The sequence below is a fragment of the Pinus tabuliformis genome, chromosome 9 (genome assembly GCF_031772625.1).
Source record: "Pinus tabuliformis cultivar Carrire ecotype Pingquan chromosome 9, CPIR1, whole genome shotgun sequence".
NCBI classification, from domain to species: domain Eukaryota; kingdom Viridiplantae; phylum Streptophyta; class Pinopsida; order Pinales; family Pinaceae; genus Pinus; species Pinus tabuliformis.
In genome coordinates this window covers 72,918,847-72,944,437 of record NC_142307.1, presented here as the reverse complement: position 1 = coordinate 72,944,437, position 25,591 = coordinate 72,918,847, and the positions used below count along the sequence as shown (strand labels likewise).

At 39.7% G+C, this 25,591-nt stretch overlaps 1 protein-coding gene across 1 annotated transcript in view; it reads right to left on the bottom strand.

Moving 5' to 3' along the window:
* The window catches only part of LOC149147167 (short-chain dehydrogenase TIC 32, chloroplastic-like), a 183,388-nt gene that overhangs the window by 136,552 nt on the left and 21,245 nt on the right, over positions 1-25,591 (bottom strand). The window contains exons 2-5 of the mRNA XM_089439526.1: positions 18,841-19,072; positions 18,530-18,609; positions 17,245-17,398; positions 16,800-16,878 (exon numbers count right to left, since the gene is read on the bottom strand). Of these exons, the coding sequence (XP_089295652.1) occupies positions 16,800-16,878; positions 17,245-17,398; positions 18,530-18,609; positions 18,841-19,072 (545 nt within the window). The remainder of the gene's footprint in view (positions 1-16,799; positions 16,879-17,244; positions 17,399-18,529; positions 18,610-18,840; positions 19,073-25,591) is intronic.

The following is a 25,591-nucleotide window of genomic DNA, read 5'->3' as shown; positions in this document are numbered from 1 at the left end:
GGTCTGTCCTAGTCAACAGTTTTGTCCAATATTAGATTGTTGATAGTAATTGAACAAGCCAAGAACAAAACAACAATAAGCAAGTCTCAAGCACAATTCAGGTATGTTTTGAATCATTCAATTTTTTACATTCATTATTTTATACTCACACTTGTTTTGCAGGCAAAGGTAAGTGAAGGGTAATTTGTTTTGCTTTGGGATTGGGTTTCGTTTGGGCAATTTGCATGCAGGTAGAAGAAGATTCAAGGACAACACCAAGCAAGCATTCAAGAGTCTGAAGTGTCAAATCAATATCTCTTAAAGGAAGCATTGCAACAGGACATTCTTTGAAGACATAACAACCATCATCAACTGCTGTCCATATATTGTGAAGCATTGTCAAAGTCAAAAGTCAAATCATTGTAACTAGGGGCATTATCTCTGGTACGAGAGCCCATTTTGTAAAAAGAGTCAAATTGCCTAGAGTTGTAAAGGCATTATTGGGGAGAGTCTATTCTATTGTCAAGTTTGTCGGGACATGGGTTTAGGTCGTAGTGTTATTGATCAGTCAAAGAAAATCATTGTAATATCATTGTAATGTGGATCATTGTCCCTAATATGGGAGTCCACACTTTTGTATTTATTTTTTGTCTTTATAGAGTGGTAGGGTGGTGCTAGGTAGGGGAATGAAGTCACCTACAAGTTGGGACCTATAAACACTTCAGGGTGGTAGGGTGGTGCTAGGGCGAGTTGTGGCTCGCTAGGGTGTTGGGGCATCCATTCAGCTGACTGCTGATAAAACTAGGGCGTTGGGGCGTCCTTCCAGTGGGAGCTGGAGAAGAATGCTTTTCTAGAGTTCTAGGAAGTCATATCTTTCTTTTTAGTTGGGGCTGAAGATTAAATAACTTATTAGAAAAGCGTTTGGTGGTTTTTGATCCGAAGGGGTTTTCCACCTAAAAATCTTGTGCCTACTGTCTCTATTTTTGCATTGTTGTTTATTGCTCTTACTGAACAATAATAATAATAATTGAAGATTAACTAATGCTCTGAAAAGATTAATAAAGTGCTAATTGCTAAGAAACACTGATTCACCCCCCCTCTCATTATTTCCAACAATTGGTATTAGAGCTTGGTTCCTTCAGTAGCAGTTTAACAACTGGAAGGAGATCATGGAGTACACCAAGAATAGAGTTCATCTATTTAATGGAGATAACTATGCACTTTGGAGCAGAAGGATGCAAGTTCATTTACTTGCGTAAGGATATAAAGTTTGGGAAATTGTCGAGCAGGGCTACACAACAACAAAAGATGAAAAAGGTAAGAAAAATATCGTAAATGATGCTAAAGCAAAGGATCTTATTATAAGTGGACTCACTCAATCTGTTTATGTTAAGGTATTGGGTTGTAAAATAGCTAAGGAGGTATGGGACAAGCTTTAGAATATATATGCAAGAGACTCGAAGGTCAAGGAAGCAAAACTTCAAATTTACAGAGCTCAATTTGAACAACTAAGGATGAAAGAGGATGAGAACATCACAACTTACTTTCAACGTGTAGATGAAATAACAAATGCCTTGGAAGGATTAGGAGAACCAGTTGATAAGAAGGTCATTGTTCGGAAAGTCCTCAGAACTCTTCCATCAAGATTTAATCCTAAGATTTCGATATTAGAAGATAGATCAAATTTAAGCAACTTGAGTATGGATGAACTACATGGGATACTTACAACTTATGAAATGAGGATTGAAGAAGAATATGGCTCATCTAATATAGAAATTGCATTCACAGCATCCAAGAAAACCGGGAAGGGCAAACAGGTATCCAAACCTAGATCTAGTTGTTGCAAAGAGGAAGAAGAAGAAGAAGTAGGACTTTCAAATGAAGAATTTGCATACATTACAAGGAAGATGAAAAGAGGAACAAGTAAGTATAAAGGAAAACTTCCATTAGTATGTTTTGACTGTGGTGAGATAGGTCATTTTGTTGCTAAGTGCCCTCATAAGAATAAAACATTTACAAAAGGAAAGAAAGGTCAAAGAAATTTCAACAACCAAGGTAAGAAGAAAGGGTTTAAGAAAAACTTCCTCTCCAAGGAAGATAGTTCCTCATTTGAAGAAGAAAGTGACAGTGATGAAGAAAACAAAGAAAGAGTATTATTTATGGCTAAGCATAACAAGATGGAAGCATCTGACAAAGAAGAAGATGAAGAAGAAGAAATGACTGAAATCGAATTTCAAAATGAAGTTGTCAGAATTATAAAAGAACTCAAAGCAAAAAGGAAAAATGTTAATTCTCTGGAAACCGAATTGAAGGAGGTAAAGAATCTCAACAAAAGGAATGAAGAAGAAATCATCAACCTCAGAGTAAAGTTAGAAGAAGCCAAAAGAATTGAAGAATCACTCAAGGATGAGTTAAAAGAAAGCAACAAGGCAAGGGAAGAACTAGAAGCCCAAATAGTATCTCTTTGAAAGGAAGTAAAAAAAGGAAATGTTCTGAAATTTTTTGATAACAGTTCTAAAACTTTGGATGAGCTCATCAGCGACCAAAGGTCATACAATGACAAGACTGGTCTAGGCTACAAAGAAATCCTTGAAAAGGGTTCAAACTCTGAAAGGGAAAATGCACAGAAAACCTATGTTGAAGGATCTACCAAGCAAGGATGTTTCCCAACCAAAACAAAGGTTCAAGATAGACAAGAAGGCTCTTGGAAAAAAATTGCACGAAGGTTTCCTCCCAAGTATCAACCCACCTTTTATGGTTTTTGTTATTCATGTAGAAAGTTTGGGCATAAAGCTATAGATTGTCGTACTTATGAAAGCAACTTTGGAAGATCTTTTAGGAATATCTATTCCAAAAATCCGCAAGCAAACTTTAGGCAAAATTATAATAGATTTGACTGGTTAAGAAATGAAGTAGAATGCTATAAATGCAACAACTTTGGACATTTGGCTAAGGATTGTAGGTTTATGCTCCCCTCAAGGGAATCACAACAGAATCGGAATGAACAAGTCTGGAAGAAGAAAACTGAAAGGTGCGCTCTTGCATTAAAGGCTCAAAGTAAAATTAATGTTTGATATGTCGATAGCGGTTGTTCTACACATATGAATGAAGATAGGAATAAATTTATAAAGGAAGGAAAAGATGGAACAGTATCCTTTGGAAATGATGGATCTTCAAATGTCATAGGAACAGGTACTGTCAAGCTTGGAAGCAAGGATGCTATAGCAAAAGATGTGCTTCTTGTTGAAAATATGAATCACAGTTTGCTAAGTGTAGGTCAAATGTGTGATCAAGGACACAATGTTATTTGACTCAAAGAAATGTGAAATAAGAAAAGAAAAATCCAGTCAACTTGTGGCTACTACAAGTAGAGCTCCAAATGACATATACACCTTGGATGAGGTCGTTAAAGGATGTTTCTTGGCAAAAGAAGATGAGAGTTGGCTATGGCATAGACGAATGGGACATATAAACTTTGACAACCTTGTTAGAATTAGAAAAAAGGAAGTTGTGAGAGAAATGCCATTGATTTCAAAACCAACCAATGCTGTATGTGAACATTGTCGGCATGGCAAGCAGACAAAAGTCGAATTCAAGACAAAAGAACACTTCACATCACAACCATTGGAATTAATACATACTGATCTATGTGGACCAATGAGGACTAAAGGATTGAATGGTGAATTATATTTTATGCTAATGATAGATGATTATACCAGGATGACCGCTGTTAGTTTCTTGAAGAAAAAGTCTGAGGCATTTGAATGTTTCAAGATCTACAAGGAAATGGTTGAGAATGAAACTGATTTAAAGATTAAATGTTTGAGATCTGATAACGGCGACGAATTTACCTCCAAAACATTTCAACATTTTTGTGAAGAAAATGGAATAAAAAGGTAGTTCTCAACAGCCAGAACACCGCAACAAAATGGAGTTGTTGAAAGGAAGAATAGAACTATACAAGAAATGGCCAAAACAATGCTAAATGATTCAAAATTAGATGACAAATTTTGGGTTCAAGCAGTTGATACAACTGTATTTATTTTGAACAAAAGTTTGCTTAGAAACAATTGTGATATGACTCCATACGAACTTTGGAAAGGAAGACTAGCAAATGTCAAATATTTTAGGGTATTTGGAAGCAAATGCTATATTAAAAGAGAAGATCAGGAAACAGGAAAGTTTGATTCTTGAGTAGACGAAGGTATTTTTGTTGGTTATTCACGCAAAAGAAAAGCTTATAAATGTTACAATCAGAGACTTAAACGAATAGTTGAAAGCATCAATGTAACATTTAATGAAGATTATGGCTCAAAGGTTAATGAGGAAAGCTCCTCTTCAAGCAAATCAAAGATACATGAGTCAAAACTAGAAAAGGTCAAAGAAGAAGTCCCAAAGCAAGCACAATTGAATAAGGAAACAACTACCAACCAGGAAGAGATAAGAGATGAACAATAGGTTGAACAAGAAGCACCCCCAAATGTGAAAATTTGGAAGACCCAAATTTCTATTGCAGCAACTGATTAAGTTTCTTCTATTTGTCAAATAAATGAACAAATTATTTATTGTGTTCTATGGTAAATATTGAAACCAATACACTGCAGCCTCCAATAATTAAATTAATATGCGGAAACAAGAATCTGAGCAAGAAAGAAAAACACAACACATGACACCATTATTTTTGGACAAATGTCCCTGGAAAAACCCAATGCTAGAAAACCGGCGCAGCAACTGAGGGTTTGTATTATTAAGAAGTAGTTTTTTGAATACAATCTTTGGATGCCTTACTGGCTTATCCAATACAGAGAATCTGACTGACAGAGAGATGAGTGAGATATACCTCACACTATCACTGTCAATCTAGTACTGATCCAACTATTGAATGACTAGCCCCTAGCTGCCTCTGCACAGTTTCTGCGCAATCACTATGCTGCTCTGCATCACAATTTCTGGGCACTGCGTCTCTCCTTCAGCTGATCGATTTGCCTCTGGAACTTCGACTTTCTGCCCTCCCGGTCTCACACCCTGGCTTCTCTCTCTCAACTCGACTTCTCCAGCAAATTCAAATCTCCTTTTAGGCTTTGCGCTACCTCTTTTAGATCTCTCTCTGTCTCCTCTGCGATGTATCCCCGAATCAGGAAATCTTCATCCGAAAACTATCCCTGCCCCTCACTCCAAGAAATCACATCAATCTCTTCTCTAGCAATTGTTGCACTGCCCTCTCTGAGAAATTCGATCTCTTGATCTCTCTCCAATGTGTTTTCCAAATGCCCATCAAGCCTCCTCTTATAATCTTCTCGTTGAGAACCAACAGCCCAGATTAGATTCTAATCAATTGCTTCGATCATTTTGGCGTGATCCTTGTCTTCTTCTAGAACTTTCACCCCCAGTTTGATTAATACCCTTTAATTATTTTAATTTCCTAAGTTTAAACTTGGCATCCATTAAAAATAATTAATTATTTTAATAAACTGTCTCCAGGTGGAATTTCCCAAAATGATTTCTGGGTATTCTGGAATACATGTGTCCTAGCCTCCCTGCAAATTTTGAGGCTTAGAGCACATCCGATGCTACCAGAAATCAACACTCCCTCTTAGTGAGGAATGTGCTCTAGTAATGCAACCTGCTGAAGCATCACCCTTCTCTGTAACATCTCCCTTTGCGTTGTTGATGTCTGACATCACTGCCCACCAACTACTGCGCAAATGTTGCATCTATATTGTCGCTAACATTGCCACTGCCAACACTGCATCTGTACTGCAACCTTCTCCAACTGTTGTTGCTATTGCTTCAACAATGGAAAAGCATCCAAAATTACTGAACAAGTGTTCAGTATGATGCATCTGTTGCTGGAGTTCTAACTGTTGCTAGTCTCTGCGCTGACTCTCTGAAGCCTTTGCGTTGTTGCTAACTTTGCATTGTGCCAATTGCACTGCTGCCAACTCTAGCTCTGCGCTGCTCAGATTCTGGTGCTCTTAGCCACCACAACTATCACTATTACACTCCTCTGCATCAACTGACTCGGTCCATGCTGCTACTTTTGATATGGGCTCCCGTAGCAAGGTATTGATCCAAGAGGCATAATGATACACCCAAAAATACAACATTTTTGCTACTTGACCAACCATCGGGAGAGGCAAGTGCAACAGGTACACCAATCACTAGTAAAAATGAAATAGCAATTAATGCAAACACAGCCGATTGGAAAGCAATAGTCATGGTTGTGATCTTACAAGCTCCCAACAGATTGAATAGACTATACCATCCGATCCCCAATTTTCAATTCTGATCAAATGCACTATGGAGCGGACTCCTCAAGGATCTTGCCCATCTGTAGTTCTTTCAAACTACAGTACTAGATCATCCCACCTCTCCCCTGAAGGTATCTGGGCAATCATGGAAAACTCCTCCTCCTTGATCTTTGCGGATGCAACCTTCAGATCATGCTTCTCGTCTTTGTCCTTCTTCTTGAGAGGACACTGTGTAGCGTAGTGACCAAATTCACCACACCGGAAACACTTGATCTTCGAGACGTCCTTCTTCCACCTCCGCTACTCCTGCTGCCCCTTTGATGCAAGGGTTGCATTCTCTTCCTCCTCCTTGGGCTTCATCCCACTGTTGTTGTTGCTATCAAGTTTGCACTTGACTAAGTCTCTCCTCATCTCTTCCTGCTGAAGAGCAACCCACATTTCTTCCCAATCTGACAATCTCTCTCTGCTCAGGATACTCCGGAAAAACACTTGCCATTCTTCTGAGACTGAATTCAAGGTCATTCTTACCATTTCGGTAGGCTAGGGTGTAGACCCCACAACTGCCAATGAGTCTCGGATTTCCTGAAGCCTTGTCATGAACAGATCAATGCATTTCCCCTTCTGCATCTGCGTGGATCTCATCTTCTGCTCCAAGTACATCTTCCGCTGCTTGGAAGATCCTTTGTATAGCATAGCCAATGCTTCCCACATATGTCAGGCAGTATCCTTGCCGAAAATGTGACACACTATGTGATCTCTCACTTCGTCGAGGATCAATCGCTTGGCCTTTGCCATCTCACTCTTGTACTTTTTTAGCAGATCTAGATCTGCGAGTGCAACTACCAAATTGTCAACATAGGTTTTGAGATAGTGCTCATCCAGAAGGCATGAGATCCTTGCCTTCCAGATCACATAGTTGGATGCACCATCCAACCAATCCTGATCTCGCAATGCATTAGCTGCCATCTCTGCCAACAAAATGTCGAACTGCCTGCTCTCTCTTCTACACAATTACTAGGTTGGCCTACGTAATTCCAGTTGGAGTTAGTAGATCTCCTCCTCTCTGTTGCTGCTCAGCACTTGAGAAATCGAATTCCCTAGCTAGGAATTCTCTGAGGAAGAAATTCCCTCAAGTGTCTCCTTCCTTCTTTTGACGTTTTTCTACCCCAGCAACTGTTGTAGAAAAAAACGTGTCACTAGAAAACTGTGCTATGCTAAAGTTTCTGCGTTGCTTCCTCTGGAAAACTTCAATGTGGAAGTGTTTCTCTATGTCGACTCACTCAGAGAGAGACTTTCCTCGAAAATTTTTCCCTCCTGTCCTAGACTACACAACCCTCTGGGGATTCGATTTGCTTCCTACACAGCACTTCGACTTCCCTCCTCTTCAACGTTGGGCTCTTCTGGCTCTGCTCTCTTGCTTCACATGTTCTCTAATACCATGTGAAAATTTGGAAGACCCAAATTTCTACTGCAACAACTGATTAAGTTTCTTCTATTTGTCAAATAAATGAACAAATTATTGGTTGTATTCTACGATAAACATCGAAACCAATACACTGCAGCCTCCACTAATTAAATTAATATGAGGAAACAAGAATATGAGCAAGAAAGAAATACACAACACATGACACTGTTATTTTTGGACAAATGTCCCCAGAAAAACCCAATGCGGGAAAACCGATGTAACAGCTGAGGGTTTGTATTATTAAAAGGTAGTTTTCTGAATACAATCTTTGGATGCCTTACTTACTATCCAATACAGAGAATCTGACTAGCAGAGAGATGAGTGAGATATACCTCACACTATCACTAGTGATCCGGTACTGATCCAGCTACTGAATGATTAGCCCCTAGTTGCCTCTGCGCAATCACTATGTTGCTTTGCGTCACAGCTTTTGGGAACTGCGTCTCTCCTTCCACTGATCGATTTGCCTCTGGAACTTCGACTTTCTACCCTCCCGATCTCACACCCTGGCTTCTGGCTCTGAAACTTGACTTCTCCAGCAAATTCGGATCTCCTCTCAAGCTCTACGTTGCTTCAACGTGGCCCTACACTACCCAGTGTGACCTCTGCGCTACCTCTTTTGGATCTCTCTCTGTCTCCTTTGCGACGTATCCTCGCATCAGGATATCTTACATTCGAAAACTATCCTTGCCCCTCACTGCAAGAAATCACTTCAATCTCTTCTCTAGTGACTGCTGCGCTGCCCTCTTTAAGAAATTCGATCTCTTGATCTCTCTTTGATGTGTTTTCCAAATGCCCATCAAGCCTCCTCTTATAATCTTCTCGTTGAGAACCAACGACCCAGATTAGATTCGAATCAATGGCTTAGATCATTTTGGATTGATCCTTGTCTTCTTCTAGAAGCTTCAACCGCAATTTGATTAATACCCTTTAATTATTTTAATTTCCTAAGTTTAGACTTAGGCATCCATTAAAAATAATTAATTATTTTAATAAAACTATCTCCGGGTGGAATTTCCCTAAACGATTTCTGAGTATTCTAGAATACATGTGTCCTAGCCTCCCTGCCAATTTTGAGGCTTAGAGCACATCCGATGCTACCAGAAATCAACACCAAAGGCCCCCAAAGAATGGTATCAAAAGAATCATCCATCAAATCAGATCATTGGGGATCTCAATGAAGGAATAGGAACTAGAAGAAATCGTCAGCTTCATGTACCACAACAAGCCCATCTTGCTCTTTTAGCTACATTTGAGCCTAACAATTTTGAAGAAGCCAATCAAGATGAACATTGGGTAGCTGCCATGAATGAAGAATTGGATCAAATTGAGAAAAATGACACTTGAGAATTGGTCCCACGACCAAAAGATAAAAATGTCATTGCGACAAAATGGATTTTCAGGAACAAGTTAGATGAGAATGGCAATGTCTTCTAGTCTTACCCGTATTTGGTAGTACCCTGAACTTAGATCTAATTTTGAGAAGTATTCTACACCGTGTAGTTCATCTAGCATTTCGTCAATGAACGGAATCAGAAACTTATGTTTGATAGTGATTTTGTTTAACCCTCTGTAATCTATACATAATCAGAAGGACCCATCTTTCTTTCTAACCAATACTACGGGTGCAACGTAAGGACTTCTACTACTCGTAATGATCCCATGCTTCAACAGGGCTTGTATCAATCATTCTATTTATGTTTTGTGATGATGGGGATAACGATATGGTTTAACGTTTATTGATGTCGAGTCTGGTTTAACTTCAATGACGCGTTCAATTTGCTTTTCAAAGGGTAATTTCATTGGCAGATCTTGAAAAACTTTCTCGTATTTTTGGATCAAGGATGAAATTTCTGATGGCTAGTGAGTCCCTTCTATCAATAATAACTCCAATTGCTGACATTGTGCAACAAATGCTGGGGCTCCCTTGCGAATAAGTTTTTTCATCTGTTGAGCAAAGATGACTTGAGTGGGTGGAGCTTGGAACCCAAACAACTTATACTTCCTTCCATCCCATTTGAATTTAATGAATTGCTTTTGGTGATTAGCTGAATACATGCCTAGTGTTTGTAACCATTGTATCCCTAAAATGACGTCTACTCCTCCTAGGGGGACTGTATAAAAACTAGACTCCATTTCGTATTCGCTTAGTTGCAATTTAACTTTATGGCACTTGCCTACTCCATCTATTCGTTTCCCATCTGCTACCATAACTTTTAAATCTGCTATAGGGTAAGCAAAAATGTTCAGTCTTTTTGCAACATTGACATCTACGAAGTTGTGCGAACTCCCTGAGTCTATCAGAACGATAACTTTTTTCTTCTTGATGTGACCTTTAAGCTTTAATGTCTTGTGGCAGAGCTATCCCTGTGATGGTTCCCAAAGAAATTCGTGGCATATCTTCTTCTGATTTTGGATTAGGGTTTTCATTTTCTTCATTGTTCTCTTCATCAGAGTTGTCTTCTAAAGATTCTTCTTCTTGTTCTGCTTTGCAGTTGTAAAGTTTTTGCATTGTGCATTGTGTCCTGCGTAATACTTGTGTCTACATTTCCAACATTTGCCATCCTTTTTTTCTTTCAACACTAGATTGTTGTTTTCCTTCATTGCGCATTGGTGGTGAAACATACTTGCTAGTGTTCTCTAACGATGGTTTTCCTGGCTTCCCTTTCGAGTAGTTGTTTGTTTTCTCATTACTGGCATATCGTGCCTTATGGAGTTTATATTTCCATTCGATAATTATAGCTGCGTGTCTGGCATCCTCAATGGTTTTGGGTTTATGTAATTTTAATTCTTCCTGAATATAATCTTTAAGGCCACAATGATACATTTTTAATAGTTCTTCATCTGAAAATCCTCTTTGCCTTACCGCCAACACTTCCCATTCGTGAGTGTATTCACTCACCATTCCTTTTTGTTTGAGGTGAACGAATCTCTCATATACATCATCCTTTTCCTCATCATGAAATCTTTTCAGCGAAGCGTCTTTAAAGTTTTGCCAATTGAACAAGCAACCTGTACATTTAGAAGACCACCACAAAAACCAATCATACGCTTCTGCTTCTAGGTAGTTGGATGCATTCATGACCCTTTCTTGCTCGCCGAGTGGTGGGTTTGCTAAAAAAATGGCATCCATCTTATTTACCCACACTACGGCGCCTTTATGGTCCTTACTCTCATACTTAGGTAACTCGTTTTTTATTTTAAGATGGTTCCTTTCGGAAGACTTAGAATAATACTAGCTTCCCTCAAAGTGTAGTTGTCGTATTCTCGGCTGCTCATGCCTCAAAAATCCAGGGTTTGGAGAATTTTCCATCTGGGGTCCGGGGACTTTGCGTGGCTGAGGGTGGATTGGCTCCTCTATTAGATTGGATCACCATGTCTTTTATGGCTCAGATATTCAGTGCCATGTCGTTTTGAGTCTTCCCAAAATCGCCTTGCTTCCTTTCGACATCATCAAGGCGTTTCCGCAGCCTGGTGAGTTCTTGATTTTTTTTTTGAACTATCATCATTACTATTACTTCCCATTTTGTTCTTTTTCTTCCTTGTAGACCCATTTTTTTATATAATTAATTTAAGTATATTACTAACCCAACTTGTCGTATTATAGGCAATGAGTAACATTATATGGGAGTATATGTGAACCGTCACGGTGGAGTGACATAGCCATTGACCTTCTGTGTTAACCAAGTGGTGAAGAACCCATGAATGGCTATGAACGGTGAGTGGAGAACGAAAGCGGTGCCACGGCACTTGACAGACAGCGGAGAGTTGTCACAGTGTGGACCGACAGGGATTACACTAGTGATGAGTTGACTGTCGCGGATGCGTTAGTGGTGACAGCAAGTATCGACAATGGGGAGTGGACGCGGAGGATAGACAATGGGGAGTTGAAACAGCGTGGAACGAGGAGGAAGATGACAGGATAGGGAAAAGAATAGCAGGACGACAGTTCGATCGCAGCAGACAACGAGGATGTGAGGCTTTGATACCAATGGGGTGGTACAATTATCTGTATACCTGTACTTTCAGTATTCTTCTTAGACATGAGACATAGTCAAAATGTAATATATTTTATTAATTAAATGATGCTTTACATGCCAGTGGCGGTGCTCCTTTAATAGGAGTTGACTAGCCATGCTGGAATAGAGAGACATGTCCCTTGGGACCGATGTCTCTTGATTTAAATAAGTGTAATTACTAATTCTACTAAATAATTTATTAATTTAGTTATTTATGTTTTTTTAATTAATTTTATTATGTGAATACTATATATATAATATATATATATATATATATAAGTTGCACGAAACGGGGAAATAGGTATGAGTTTCCGAAATGGGCACGGGTACGAAACATGACCCCCCAAATTTTGGAAACAAGGAAAAGCGATATATATATATTAGAATTTAGCACATTTAAGAAATGTTATGTGCAATCATAAAGCATACATGATACATTATAATTTATTACATTTAAAGTTTAAACATTATGATTAAATTTACATCACTTTTACTCATGAATGATCACATAATGAAAATAGCAATATCGGAATATCCAAAATCAAGCTTTATTATATATCCAAATCTCAAAATCAGCCTTTATTATATATATGAGGTTGCAAGTACAATAAAGACTATGAGGCTACAAGAACTATAAAAACAAAAGGCCATTGCTCTCTTCCTCTTTTATCCTTTGCTAAAATCGTTCGTCTCCAAGAGAAACGAATTGCTCAATTGTGTGATTAGGGAATGAGGCGAGAATCTTTTTATAACTTGAGAGAGGCATCTAGAAGCATCCACAAGATATTTTTTCGCCCAATAAAAAATTAGAACTGAAAAAAAAAAAAACAAAACAAAAAAAATCGCAATATGAAGTGGAAACTCCGTCATACAGCCTAAAAACTCGTTTCCGGCCGTCCTGGCCACGTTTTCCCAGGCCGGAAACTCGTTTCCAAGTCGTACGGCACACATTTCCGTGTTTCCGGGCTAAAACGGACCTAGGGGCAACATTTCCTGCAACATATATATATATACATATTTATGAATTTTTAATTCATAACACAAATGGACAATGTGAACAAATGGTTGGAGGGTTATCTATGGAATTACGTGAGAAGACAGCAACACGCATAGGTGAAGTGGCTTCATATTGGGGAGTATTGTTACAAAACCATGCACCATATGCCTATATTTTGCTGACATAGTTTTTGGAGACAGTAGGGCCCTTGGGCCAAGGATTGGATACAGGAGAGCTAAAAGATCCTTAGAGCTCTCAAGGATAAGTTACAGATTCTACAAAACCAACAGAAGATGAATGCAAACCAGCATAGAGTAGAGATGCACTTTGAGGCCAGGGACTTGGAATTTTTGAGTCTACAGTCATACAGGTAAACCACGTTGAAGCAGAAGGGGCTAAAAAGCTCAAGCGCCACTTTTATGGACCATACAGGGTGATCAGGGGGGTAGGAGAGGTAGCTTATGAGTTGGAGCTTCTGCCAAGGAGAAAAGTCCACAACGTGTTCCACGTGTCTTGCCTGAAGAAGGCCTTGGGATAGCAGGCTACAGTTGCCACAAAACTACCACCCTTGGATGATGAGTCGCATTTGGTTTTGGTTCCAGAGGCTATTTTGGAGGTAAGGAAGAGAAAGCTCAGAAACAGATACATCTGGGAATTCTTGGTCAGATGGAAAGATTTGTCGAAAGAGTATGCCACTTGAGTAGGTGAACAAGTTCTACAACATCCAACATTACAGTTGCTTGAGGACAAGCAAGCTTTGGATGAGGAGGACTGTGACGTCCCCACTAAATAAATTCTGTTAAATATTTCCCTTTTTGCATTTTTGACATTTTGGTATGCAGGACTTGGGAAAAGTGGGTTAGGGAGGTCCCACCTTAATTTGTGGAAAGAAGAGGGTTGCACACATTAAAGAAACATAAAATTAAATTGATGGTGGGTTGTGGGGGCCACCCAAAAGGGGAATTCAAACCCCTTAGTGAAATTCGCACTTGAGGTGAACAAGGGAAAAAAGGGAATTCGAACTAGTGGATCCCACAAGGAGAGAAGGGAGCAGCAACTATAAATTGAGGGGGGGGGCTCATTTTAGGACTTTTTGACAATTTGATATCTAAACTAAAGTTTTCTTAAGTTGTTCAACCAATTCAACCAGTGCTACTTAGCACAAGGGATTTATAGTTGGAAATTCCAACTCTTCCTTCGGTGAACTTCGAGTGTCACCCTAGGAGAGAAATATGGAGATCGTTCCAGGTATTTGAGGAGCTAAATTGCAGGATTTCCATTAGCAGAGGCGTGTTTCTCCAAGGGCACGAAAGGCAATTTGCAAGGATGCGTAGTGCAAGCAAAAAGGAGTCTCTTGGCCAGAGATTTTGCGGGGAATTTATTCACAAGAAGCGCAGACTTCCCTTGGCAATTTGCAAAGTTGAAGGTGCATTTCTTTGGAGGGCTAAGTTGTTATTTCTTGGGCCTATGCAAGGGTTCACTGGGCAACTACTGCACAGTCATTTTGATAGGGAGATTTTGGGGAGTTTGGGCTAAGGAGAAATAATGAGATTTGGGGGAGTGATTTGCAAGAGCTGGAGTGGATTTTTCCAAGGGTTGATTTGGGCATTCTAGAGAAGAATTCTTCCCACAGCCACACACATTTCTTGGGCTCGCTGTGGCACGTTGGATTCAGCCCAAACCCTTTTCAGGTTTTTATGGGTTTTGTGTGGGGAGGCTCCAGCTAATTTGGCCAAATTTTTTGAGCACTCTAGAGGGTTGAAACACTTGTCTCTTATCAACTAGCAACATAAATTCTTCCATCGTAGGGTGCAGTCTTGGTGGAGGACTTCCAGTTTCTTGAGGCTTGTAATCTCACCTAGGTTTTGTTGCCATTAGCTTGCAGTAGCAAGCCCAGTTTCCATTTCTACCATTGATGTACTCATATTTCCAAATTAATACAATGGCTTTGATATTTGATTCCAATTTTTATGTTTACTGACAGAAATTTGTGTCTAGAATTTAATTTGCTATAGCTTTGTTCATGCATCTGTTATTTACTGTATTTTCCTAGTTCGGAATCTTACATATCTTCCTTGTCCTAGGTTGATCTGTTGCAGCAAAACCCTTTTGCTGCAAACCCTCAGCACTAGATCCGCTTTGCGAAATTTGATTTGCCTTCGGAAACCCTTTCCGACAACCTCACTACTTGCTGCTACAACTGAGACAATTAGCTCTTTCCTCCGGATCACCTCCTTGGACTGGAAATCAAACTTCTACCTTTTAATTCCAACTACTTGGCTTGGCCTGCGCAAATCTGGTTTATTATGCTTCAAATCTCCCTCTGAACTGCACAACCCTTACTCTAGAGCCTCTCTGATCCGATTTGATCTGATACCACATGAAATTTCCACGACTGAAATAACTAGAATTTAATCTTCTATCTACTAGAGATTATTTGTCTACTGAATTATTAATTCGGCAAATAATGATTAAATCACTATTGCAATCTTCACAAATAAAATATGTTGCGGAAGATAAAATATAGAAATGAGAAAATAATGCACACGCACATAAAAATATGACACCACTATTTTTGGACAAATGTCCCTAGAAAAAAACTAAAGGAAAAAACAATGAAACAAATGAGGGCTTTAATATTATTCAACAATTTAAATTTTTTACAACTAGTCGCCTTTCACTGGCAAACCTCTGGCAAATATTGATCTTCTTTGGAAAAATTTACTTGAGACTAATTGTCTCCCTCTCCTACTCGATCTAGCCCTCTCCAAGCAACTCGCACTCTCCCAAGATATTCGCACTGCCTCTGGGAAATGCGCATTGTTGCTTCCAAAAATTTGTACAGCCACTGGGAACCCTTCCCAGCTAGTCATCATGCCTCCCTCTACCTCCTAGACCCACTTGCTCTACCTCCGGGAAATAGATCCAGCCTTCCGTAACTGAAACGTGGTCTCCTCTGGCAACTTGCACTGGGAAACTAGCTACTTGCACTAGCTATATTGGCCTCCTCTGCAAATAAATTCGGCCTACCTTTCCTGTCACCCTGACACTAGAAAAATACTAGGGAAATCTCCTTCAGAATCCTCTCCCAAATGTCCATTGAACCCCTACTACTAATGCTTCCTTAGCTTCAACTGCACCCTTGTTGAATCACTGCAATTGGGTAGTCGAACTGCTAAAATGATACTCGATAAATTGATGTCTTCTCCAAACCCTGCAACCTGTTGTTATAATCTCTCGTTGGAGTCTCAACGGCCACAATCACATCTCAATCGATGGCTAAGATCATCTTGACTCCATCAATTAACTTTTCCAGAAGTCTCTAGAGCAAAATTGAACCCCCTCAATTAATTCGATTTAATTAACCAAATTTCCTAAGTTAGACTTAAAAAATATTTAATTATTGACTAATTAATTTAATTAAGGTGTCTCCAAGTCTTTTCTCATGAAAAATTTTCTAGGTTTTGGAGATCTCATGTTCCTTAGCCTCTTAGACAACATGGAGACTAGAACACATATTCGCTACTACCATAAACAAAAAATAACATGTTAAGCGCATTTATGATCATTAATACTTGGCTGAAAATGAATGTTTCAGATCTGTTATAACTAAGTTCTAGCTTAGTGTTGATGCTTTCCAATCAATTCATGCGTCCTTTGACTCCATGCATATTGGTCAATGCAGTTGTCTAGTTGAAATCACCATTAATATTCATAACAGATTTTAAATCTTTGTTTTACTAAATCTGGAAACTCTCACAAGGGTTTTAAAGAACAGATTTAGCAATCATATTCAGCAATTCCTCCTTGTACCAGAGGAGAAACTGCCTAAAGAGGGGGAAGTAGCCACTGAGGTGACAGTGGGTTGCACTTCTAAGTTCACCTACACGTGCATTTTGTTGCTAGACTTGGATATTTCTGAAATGCACGTTTAGAGGGTAAAACAAATGAATTATAAACCAAGTACATTTGAGAACATTTTAGTGTATTCTAAAACACTGGACCAATAAAAGGCATATAAAGCAGCTATGCATCATTTTCAACCTTAAAATCAGGCATATTTGCATTATAGTAAGGAAAAACACTACCTGAAGCCTCCTTGTAAGCTCATTAGCATGCAAAATATTAGCAAGTTTTGACTGCCCATATGCCAGGAACGCATAGTACCTTCAATTGAAACCGAAAGGACAGACAATAAGCATTAGAATTCGATGACATTATGCCTTTGTCCAGCTGCATCAAATTCTAATTCAATTTATATCCCACTTCTTCAACATTCCCATAAGTTTCACGGAATCATTTCATAAAATGAAATGCAACAGCACACAAGCAAGATCAGAAAGACTGTGTTCCATTCATCATTTTTGCATTGTAAATCAAGGCACATATGCACTTTATGGTCCTTTATATAAGCATGTGATTCCTTTGAGTGCAGACAAACACGATGTGCAAAACAAATGAAACAAATAAATAGAAACTCGATATCAATTAATAGGTGCTTTGCTAGTGCATTTTGTCTAAGAAATTGCTTACCCCGTGTTTTCATTTATTTGATCAAACCGGATACCACTTGAATAAGTTATCCTATGTGCTTCCGATGACACATTAATAATTCTACCTTCAATGCCTGTTTTCTGAGCTGTCTTCTTCAAATCTTCCAGCAAAAGATTTGTCAGAAGAAAATGCCCTGCAAAAGTTGTGGGATGATGCATACTTCAATGGAAGTCGTGTGTTGTTCAATGATATGACCTTTTTAGAAAATGGGAATTAAATAAATAATTTAGCATGAACATTAAAAACCTAACAAAACTTGATCGGTTCCATTTCATGCCATAAGATTTTTAAATACAAATTGAACAACAGAAAATCAAAGTTTACAAAAGAGAAAGTATTCTTTCTATATGCCTGTACAAGTAATTTATCTCATAACAAATAAAAAAAGGCACTATGCTTTGCATTAGATATATAATAAACACATAATATAATGCAAAGTGCTGTTCAACTTCAATAACGACATTTTTCCCTTCCACAAGCATCCTTTACGGTTCCATATATAAATTTTTCAAGTTCATTCCTTAAAGGAATTTTATTTACCTGATATTTCATAGCAAGCATTGGTCATCATAAGCCAATGCTAATAAATCCATAATTCTATCAAAGCATAAACACGTCATGCATTTATCTATTTTATATGAGAACTACAATGAAAACTTTATTCCCAATGGACATAAGGCAGGCTAAAAATCAAGTGAACATAACAGATTTCGCAGAAGAATCCATCTAGGACAGAATAATTACCGGAAACGTGTCAAAATTTGAAATCCTATTCTACACTCTAAGAAGGCCACATATTTTTTACTTTCCAGCAGTAAGAAAACTGGAAATCATCAACTTGTGGAGCTTGCCAGGATGTACTGATTATCAAATACAGGTATAATTTTTTGAAGAAACCATATAACTCACCAATATGGATTGTGGCAAACTATGGTTCAAAATAAGTAGATAGCAATCTGATCATCATGAATATAAAATAGCATTATATAGATATAGGAACATAGAACTTAGGGTATAATGTAAATCATATGTAATTTTTAAAAGGTACAACTCAAAGAAAAATTGTATGTGAAGGGTCACCACAGGCATATAAATGGCATACAACCTCATTTATGTAATCATCAATCCATATTTTAATATATACATATTCTTTTCCTGTATGGATATTATCAATCATAAACTTTTAGGTTTATAACAGCTTACCATGATGTATTGATTACCAAAGACCAGTGCAATTTTGTAAAATAAGAACCATATGACTTACCAATGTGGTTTGTAGCAAACTGTAGTTCTATGCCATCTTGAGAAAGCTGAAAGGGACATGCCATAATTCCTGCATTATTTCTTTCAAAGCAAATAAAGTGAAGTCATAATTTCCTTCAATGTGGGATCTTGGAACATAAATCATAAGCTGTGATTTTTCACCCTCCCTTAAATATAGATTATCAAATAGGCAAGGTAATATGTCACTTTACAGAAGAAAAGCAAATTCAAAGGATGGTGTTCATGATTTAGTAAAGGAAACCTAATAACAGTATGGATTAGTGTATTTTAGGAGTATGGAAGATGTTATACATTAAAATGTTCAAAGGAAGATTCAACGATTTGAATTTCGAAGGGAAATCCCGAACAGATGCCATAGAACTCAGATCTAGCTCTAGAACATCCACTTGAGCAGTGCCAATTTCCTTAATGATAGCTTCTTTGACAGAATTGCCAGCATTCACATTTCTGACTGCCATGACGACATGGGCACCACGCAATGCAAGAACACGAGCCGTCTCACTTCCAACACCACTTGAAGCACCTACAAGGAAAATTTAAATATTGGCAATAAATTAATTTTGAGAAAACAAATTGCAAGCGTAAAACATTACTGTGGAGAAAGGTACATCAATAATCTAATAAACCCTTATAGAGACTGTAACATGCAAAGGAAACTTTTAGCATATGCATCTAAAATGTAGCAGCAGAATACTACAACTCTTCCCATAATGCTGTCAGAAAGAAGGAAAATCACAGTGAATATATCCCAAGCATGTAGCATAAATGTGAGGAAACCATTCACAACAAACCTCCAGAGCAGTGTAATTCAAAACAGCTAACCCTCCATTCAGCTCCATAATGTAACAGGGCTGACCCCAAATCAATAGCATTATTTTTGTCGATAGTGCATTAAAAAACTAGGTCACGTAATCAGCACCTAGAAAAGGTTAGTTTTTGGTTAGAGAGTGATACCTAGAGCCACTAGCTGACTTTGTTTCCAGTGATTATAAAGGTTAATAGGGTCATGTTACACTATTCTATGGAATGCCGATAAGAAAAGGCATAAGTATGTTTTATCACTATGAAGGTAAAATGGGACAGCAACAACAAAAATAAATAAATAAATCCGCAGTAAAATGGAAAAACAAGAACAGCATGCCACTGAATATCCCACTTGTTACCCGCCATTTTGTGGGTGACATCCCTAGGAGAAACTTTTTGTTAATTTTAGGTATGTTCTATGCTTAGAGCAATTTATTTCAATTTTCACAGTTAGCTCAATATCTTTTCCAGATTAGCAATCACATTAGCATTAAAGTAAATTGCAGATAGAACATAAACATAGATCGCAAAAAACAAGCTAAGACAAGAGGACACAAGATGTGGCGCTAGCCAGGGACAAACCCCAATGTGGGGAAACCCTTGATCAATTCTTCTGATATGTTCTTCAATAGTTCAGCAGAGAGAAAGAGAGAGATAGTACATTTGCAACAGATGTCAACACTTTGACTTATCTAAATAAGAGCATAGATCATCTCTAAGAAGATGAAACATGTGATAGCTGAACTCAGTTGAAGACATGCTGCTTCAACTGATTCTCCAAGGTGACTCCTTCACCTATCATTGTGTTGCACCTCGTCATCATGTTGCACCTCACCATGCTGCACCTCGTCATCATGATGCACCTCACCGTGCTACACCATGCTGCACCCATAATCACTATGCTGGACCTCATGACCATGCTGCACACATCATACTGTTGCATCTTATGCTGCCACTACCGTCCCATGTGTCATTGTTGCACCATGCTGCCACAACTGTCCCATGTGCCATAGCTGCACCATGCTAGCCACTGCTGTCCCATGTGGCATACAGCTGTCCCACTGTTAGTGACATTGCCATTCCATGTTTGGCATATTGTTGTCCCATTTGCTATGCTCCAACAAGCACCATTGCCTAGCTGTCCCATTTGGCATGTTGTACCTTGCTGCTGTCCTAATGAGTTTGCAGCACTATGCTATTGTTGTTGTCCCATTGTAGCCTTGCTACACCATGTCATTGATTGTTGTCCTATTGCTTTCTCCAACAAGTGAACTTGTTGTCCCATGTATCCAGCGGCCAACACACCATACAAATGTTGCTCAAAATATGTTTGTATATTGTTATTCATGGTTGTTCTGGTTAGGGCACTAGGGCAGCCCTAAACTCCTCTAACAATCCACAAATAGCCCTCAAAGACTGCGGCTCACCTTCATGAGACATCTCCCCTAGCACGTTGCTGTTTTAGGCATGTTTGAGCCCTCAACCTTTCCACGTTGTTCCTATTTTGAGGTGGTTAGGACTGCGGCCTACCACAGTCCCACGTTGTCACCTATAGCCCACTCAAAACAGGCTTCCCTTACCTTTTCGCTGCCCCAAACAGACCTGTGATCACCCTTCTTCAACTCGGCCTCCAAGCTCAGCTCCTCGGCCCTCTAACAGTAGCTCGATTAGCCTTGAACCAAACCTTAACTCCCTCGCTGCCTTGGCCTCTTCTTGTAGCATCATACGCTGCCCTTTCTTGCACCCAAGACACCTCAATAGACCTGCGTCTAGGGCTTGAACAGACCTGCGGTTAGGGCAGATTTAGGACAGTGTTAGGGCTGCTTTAGGACTGCGGCTAGGGCTTGTTAAGGCCTCCTCCATAGCTGCGTTAAACTTCTTCCATGAGCTCCTTTAGGTCAACGTAGATCCCTTCCATAGCTTCACTGGCCTGTCTTCTTTGCTGCGGCTAGGGCAGCCTCCTTTCCTCCAACGTCTAGGGCTTCTTCCTCCTAGATTTCTCTCACACTAAAACCCAAGACAAGTGGAGAGAAATCAAGAGAGAAGTGTGTGTGAAATGACTCTCAAGTCATCTCTTTTTATACTAAAACGTTGAGCACATGTGGGTGTTGTTTAGTTGCTGGTTGACCTTGACGAATTGTCTTATAACACAAATAAATTCATAACTCCATGAATACTTATTGGAATCGGATGATCTTTAGATCAATCCTACACCTCTCGATGAGAGGGATCCAAGAAAAATATCAGCTACCATAAATAAGATGACCCACATGGAGTTTGGCCCTAGTTTCCAATTTTAACGCTCCCTCTCAACTAGGGAGAACTCCATCCGCTGATCCATCTGCTCGACTGTACTATCTCTGCCATCAGTGCCCTGCACTAATCTGCTTTGCTCTATTGAGCTCTGCTCTGCTCTGCTCGCTCTGCTTTGCTCTGCTGAGCTCTGCTCTGCTCTGCTGAACCATGAAGAAGAAGAATTGATCGAGAATGTTTCATACCATTCTCTACTGACCCGAAGTCAGTTCCATATGAAGAGAGTGTGTCATACCACTCTTACTGATCCTAGATCAGTTCCAAGGGAGTGAGCCATATCACTTTTACTGACCCGAAGTCAGTTTCATTGATCCCAGATCAATATCAAAAGAGAGTGTCTCAAACCACTCATACTGATCCCAGATCAATATCAAAAGAGAGTGTTTCAAACCACTCACACTGATCCCAGATCAATGCAAGTCTTCCTAGCATAGGGAGTACGGTAGATACAACGATGCGTCCATCGATAGTACTACTATGGTCCCTAACCTCATTCCCTGCTCATTGGCCAGATGAGAGATACTTCCCATGAGTCCCAGACTGCATGGGTAGGATGCCTCGACAGGAGAACCACTCATCATGTCCTTAAGTTGCCACAGGGTATCACAGGGGAAGGTTGAATCATTCACCCTGTACACAGCGCACCATTAGGGGAGGGTGAGTCGCCCTATGGTCGCTTATTGCTCTAAGAAGTACCCCAAGGCCCCCCCGGAGCTCTCAGAGCTCAATGTATGCATCATGTAGGACCCTCATAAGAGGGTCTTTTAATGACTCCAAGTCGTTCGGGAAAGTCACAAATTGGACCCTTCCCTGGGCTTTGACAGAATTTCTGTGACCTGTACATCAATCTCAATGCGATGGATCCTCCTCACTCATCGACGTACCATATCCCAGATAAGGTAGTATCTGATGTCTATATGCTGGAGAAATCATAGAATACAGGATTCCTCAACAATTGAATCCCCCCCTGGTTGACACAGAAGATCATGGTGGTATCCATCATGTGTACAAAGAGTTCACTGAAGAGCTTCCGCAACCAAGCAGCTTCACACGAGGTCACACTCGTAGCTATATATTTGGTCTCAGCGGTGCTCAAAGCAACAGTCTTCTGCTTCCTGCTCATCCAGGATATCGAGCAAAACCCAAGGAGAATCAGCACTCAAAAGTTCTCTTGAGATCCTCCACATTGCCTGCGCTATTAGCATTCGAAATCATGCAGCTTCACATTTCCGATAGTGTATCTCAATCCATGAGAGATTGTGCCCCGAAGATATCTCAGAAGATTCCCGGCACTAATCCAGTGAGGCTCAACCAAATATGAGCCCAACATGCTAATTGCAAAACATATATCCGGACGGAAGTACCAAGAACATCAAAGCGAATGAGTTTATGAAACTTAGAGGCATTTCCCAAATCTAGTCCAACATCACTACCACATAACTTATGAAAGTTAAGCTCCATCGAGGTAGTCACGGGCTTGCAGTTCACCATTCCAAATCCAGAATCCAACTCCCTCTTACTTCTGCAAATGAGAGGGTCTGCACCTATCAGAAAGAGGTCGTCCTCATAAGGTGCCAGTATGAGAGGTCTATCATCCACAACCTTCAAGCAATGGTTTGGATCGGCTTCACTCCTAGTGAATCTCAACGTCATCAGACAGCTATCAATCCTCTCAAACTAAGCCCAGGGTGTTTTGCCTCAAGCCATAAAGGGGTTTCTTCCACCTACATACATGAGATTCTCAATCATGAATCTTAAACCCCTCGAGTTTGTTCCAAACCTATGGACCTACTACATGAGGGGAATGGTCCCCTTGTAGGATTTTCTTTTGGTACATCTCGGACATGTACCTTCATGCTCTTCTTGAATTCAGGCATCCCTGACACTATCTGACTCACATCGGGTAGGGCCCCACTAAGCAGACCTCTGGTGCTATAGATAAGATGTGTCAACTGACATGGTCCCCAATGGACCATCCTACAACTTGATACAAATTGCCAACCCTGAACCTATGAGTAAAAGCATCTTTGAAAATTCTATTTTCAAACACGTACCTTTCCATCGATGAATGCCACCCTGAAACCTCTGACTTCCATTGTCGAAATGGACACCAGGTTCTTCTTGCAATCAGGTACATAAAAGAGATGGATCGAGTTACCCTTATCCAATTGAGAGGTAACATTCCCTACACCCTTTCCGAGATAGGTGGCATCGACTCCAAGTATAATCCCACAATTGTTTCCATCTCTACCAAATTAGAGAGAGCACCCTTCTATCCGATGAAGTGCCTTGAAGCACTACAAGTCTACAATCAATAAGCCAGATTCCCAAAGAGTCTGAAGGAGAGGGCCAATACAAGATAGCACTTCTTAATCTTATCAGAAACAACATTTGATTCTTCATACCTGGGGTTCCTTGCTTTCTTGAAGAGTCGGTCGTTTCCTTGATGACCTGCATTACCTGTCATTCCTCTGATCATTGAAGATGTCCCTGGAATGATTGTTATCATCATCAAGTGATGTGTCCCTACCATTCAGACACTCCTTTGCATAATGGTTGAACTTATTACAAACAAGGCATTTGCCTTTCCTTCCACCCTTAGATCTGGACTTCCCATTGAAGTGATCTTTAGGTAGGCCATCAAAAGCTTCCGCTGCACCATTCTGATAATATTCTCTGCTTCGATTTCACCCTCAGTGAATTTGAAGAGGGATGAGGAATCCATTGATCCTTTTGTCCTTTCCCAACTGTCTTTGGTGATTGCTCTTCACTCTTGCTTAGGCTTTGTCTTCACCTGAGCTCCGATACCATGTTAATTTTAGGTATGTTCTATGCTTAGAGCAATTTATTTCAAATTTCACATTTAGCTCAATATCTTTTCCAGATTAGCAATCACATCAACATTAAAGTAAATTGTAGATAGAACATAAACATAGATCACAAAAGACAAGCCAAGACAAGAGGACACAAGATGTGGCGCTAGCCAGGGACAAACCCCAATGTGGGGAAACCCTTGATCAATTCTTCTGATATGTTCTTCAATAGTTCAGTAGAAAGAGAGAGAGAGAGAGAGTACATTTGCAACAGATGTCAACACTTTGACTTATCTAAATAAGAGCATAGATCATCTCTAAGAAGATGATACATGTGATAGCTAAACTCAATTGAAGACATGTTGCTTCAACTGATTCTCCAAGGTGACTCCTTCACCTATCATTGTGTTGCACCTCGTCATCATGCTGCACCTCACCGTGCTGCACCATGCTACACCCATCATCACTATGCTGGACCTCATGACCATGCTGCACACATCATACTGTTGCACCTTATGCTGCCACTGCTGTCCCATGTGTCATTGTTGCACCATGCTGCCACAGTTGTCCCATGTGCCATAGCTGCACCATGCTAGCCATTGTTGTCCCATGTGGCATACAGTTGTCCCACTGTTAGTGACATTTCCATTCCATGTTTGGCATACTGTTGTCCCATTTGCTATGCTCCAACAAGCACCATTGCCTAGCTGTCCCATTTGGCATGCTGTACCTTGTTGCTGTCCTAATGAGTTTGCAGCACTATGCTATTGTTGTTGTCCCATTGTAGCCTTGTTGCACCATGTCATTGATTGCTATCCTATTGCTTTCTCCACCAAGTGACCTTGTTGTCCCATGTATCTAGCTGCCAACACACCATACAAATGTTGCTCCAAATATGTTTGTATATTGTTGTTCGTGGTTGTTCTGGTTAGGGCACTAGGTCAGCCCTAAACTCCTCTAACAATCTGTTGTGACCATCAACAACCCCCCTTTTTATTAGTGTTAGCAATAACATTAATAAATGGGGACCCTTCCAAAAAATCAAAACTTAGCACTTAATAATGCTTTTTGTTTAAAATAAAACAAGATATCAAAGTGAAACTTGCTAAAAC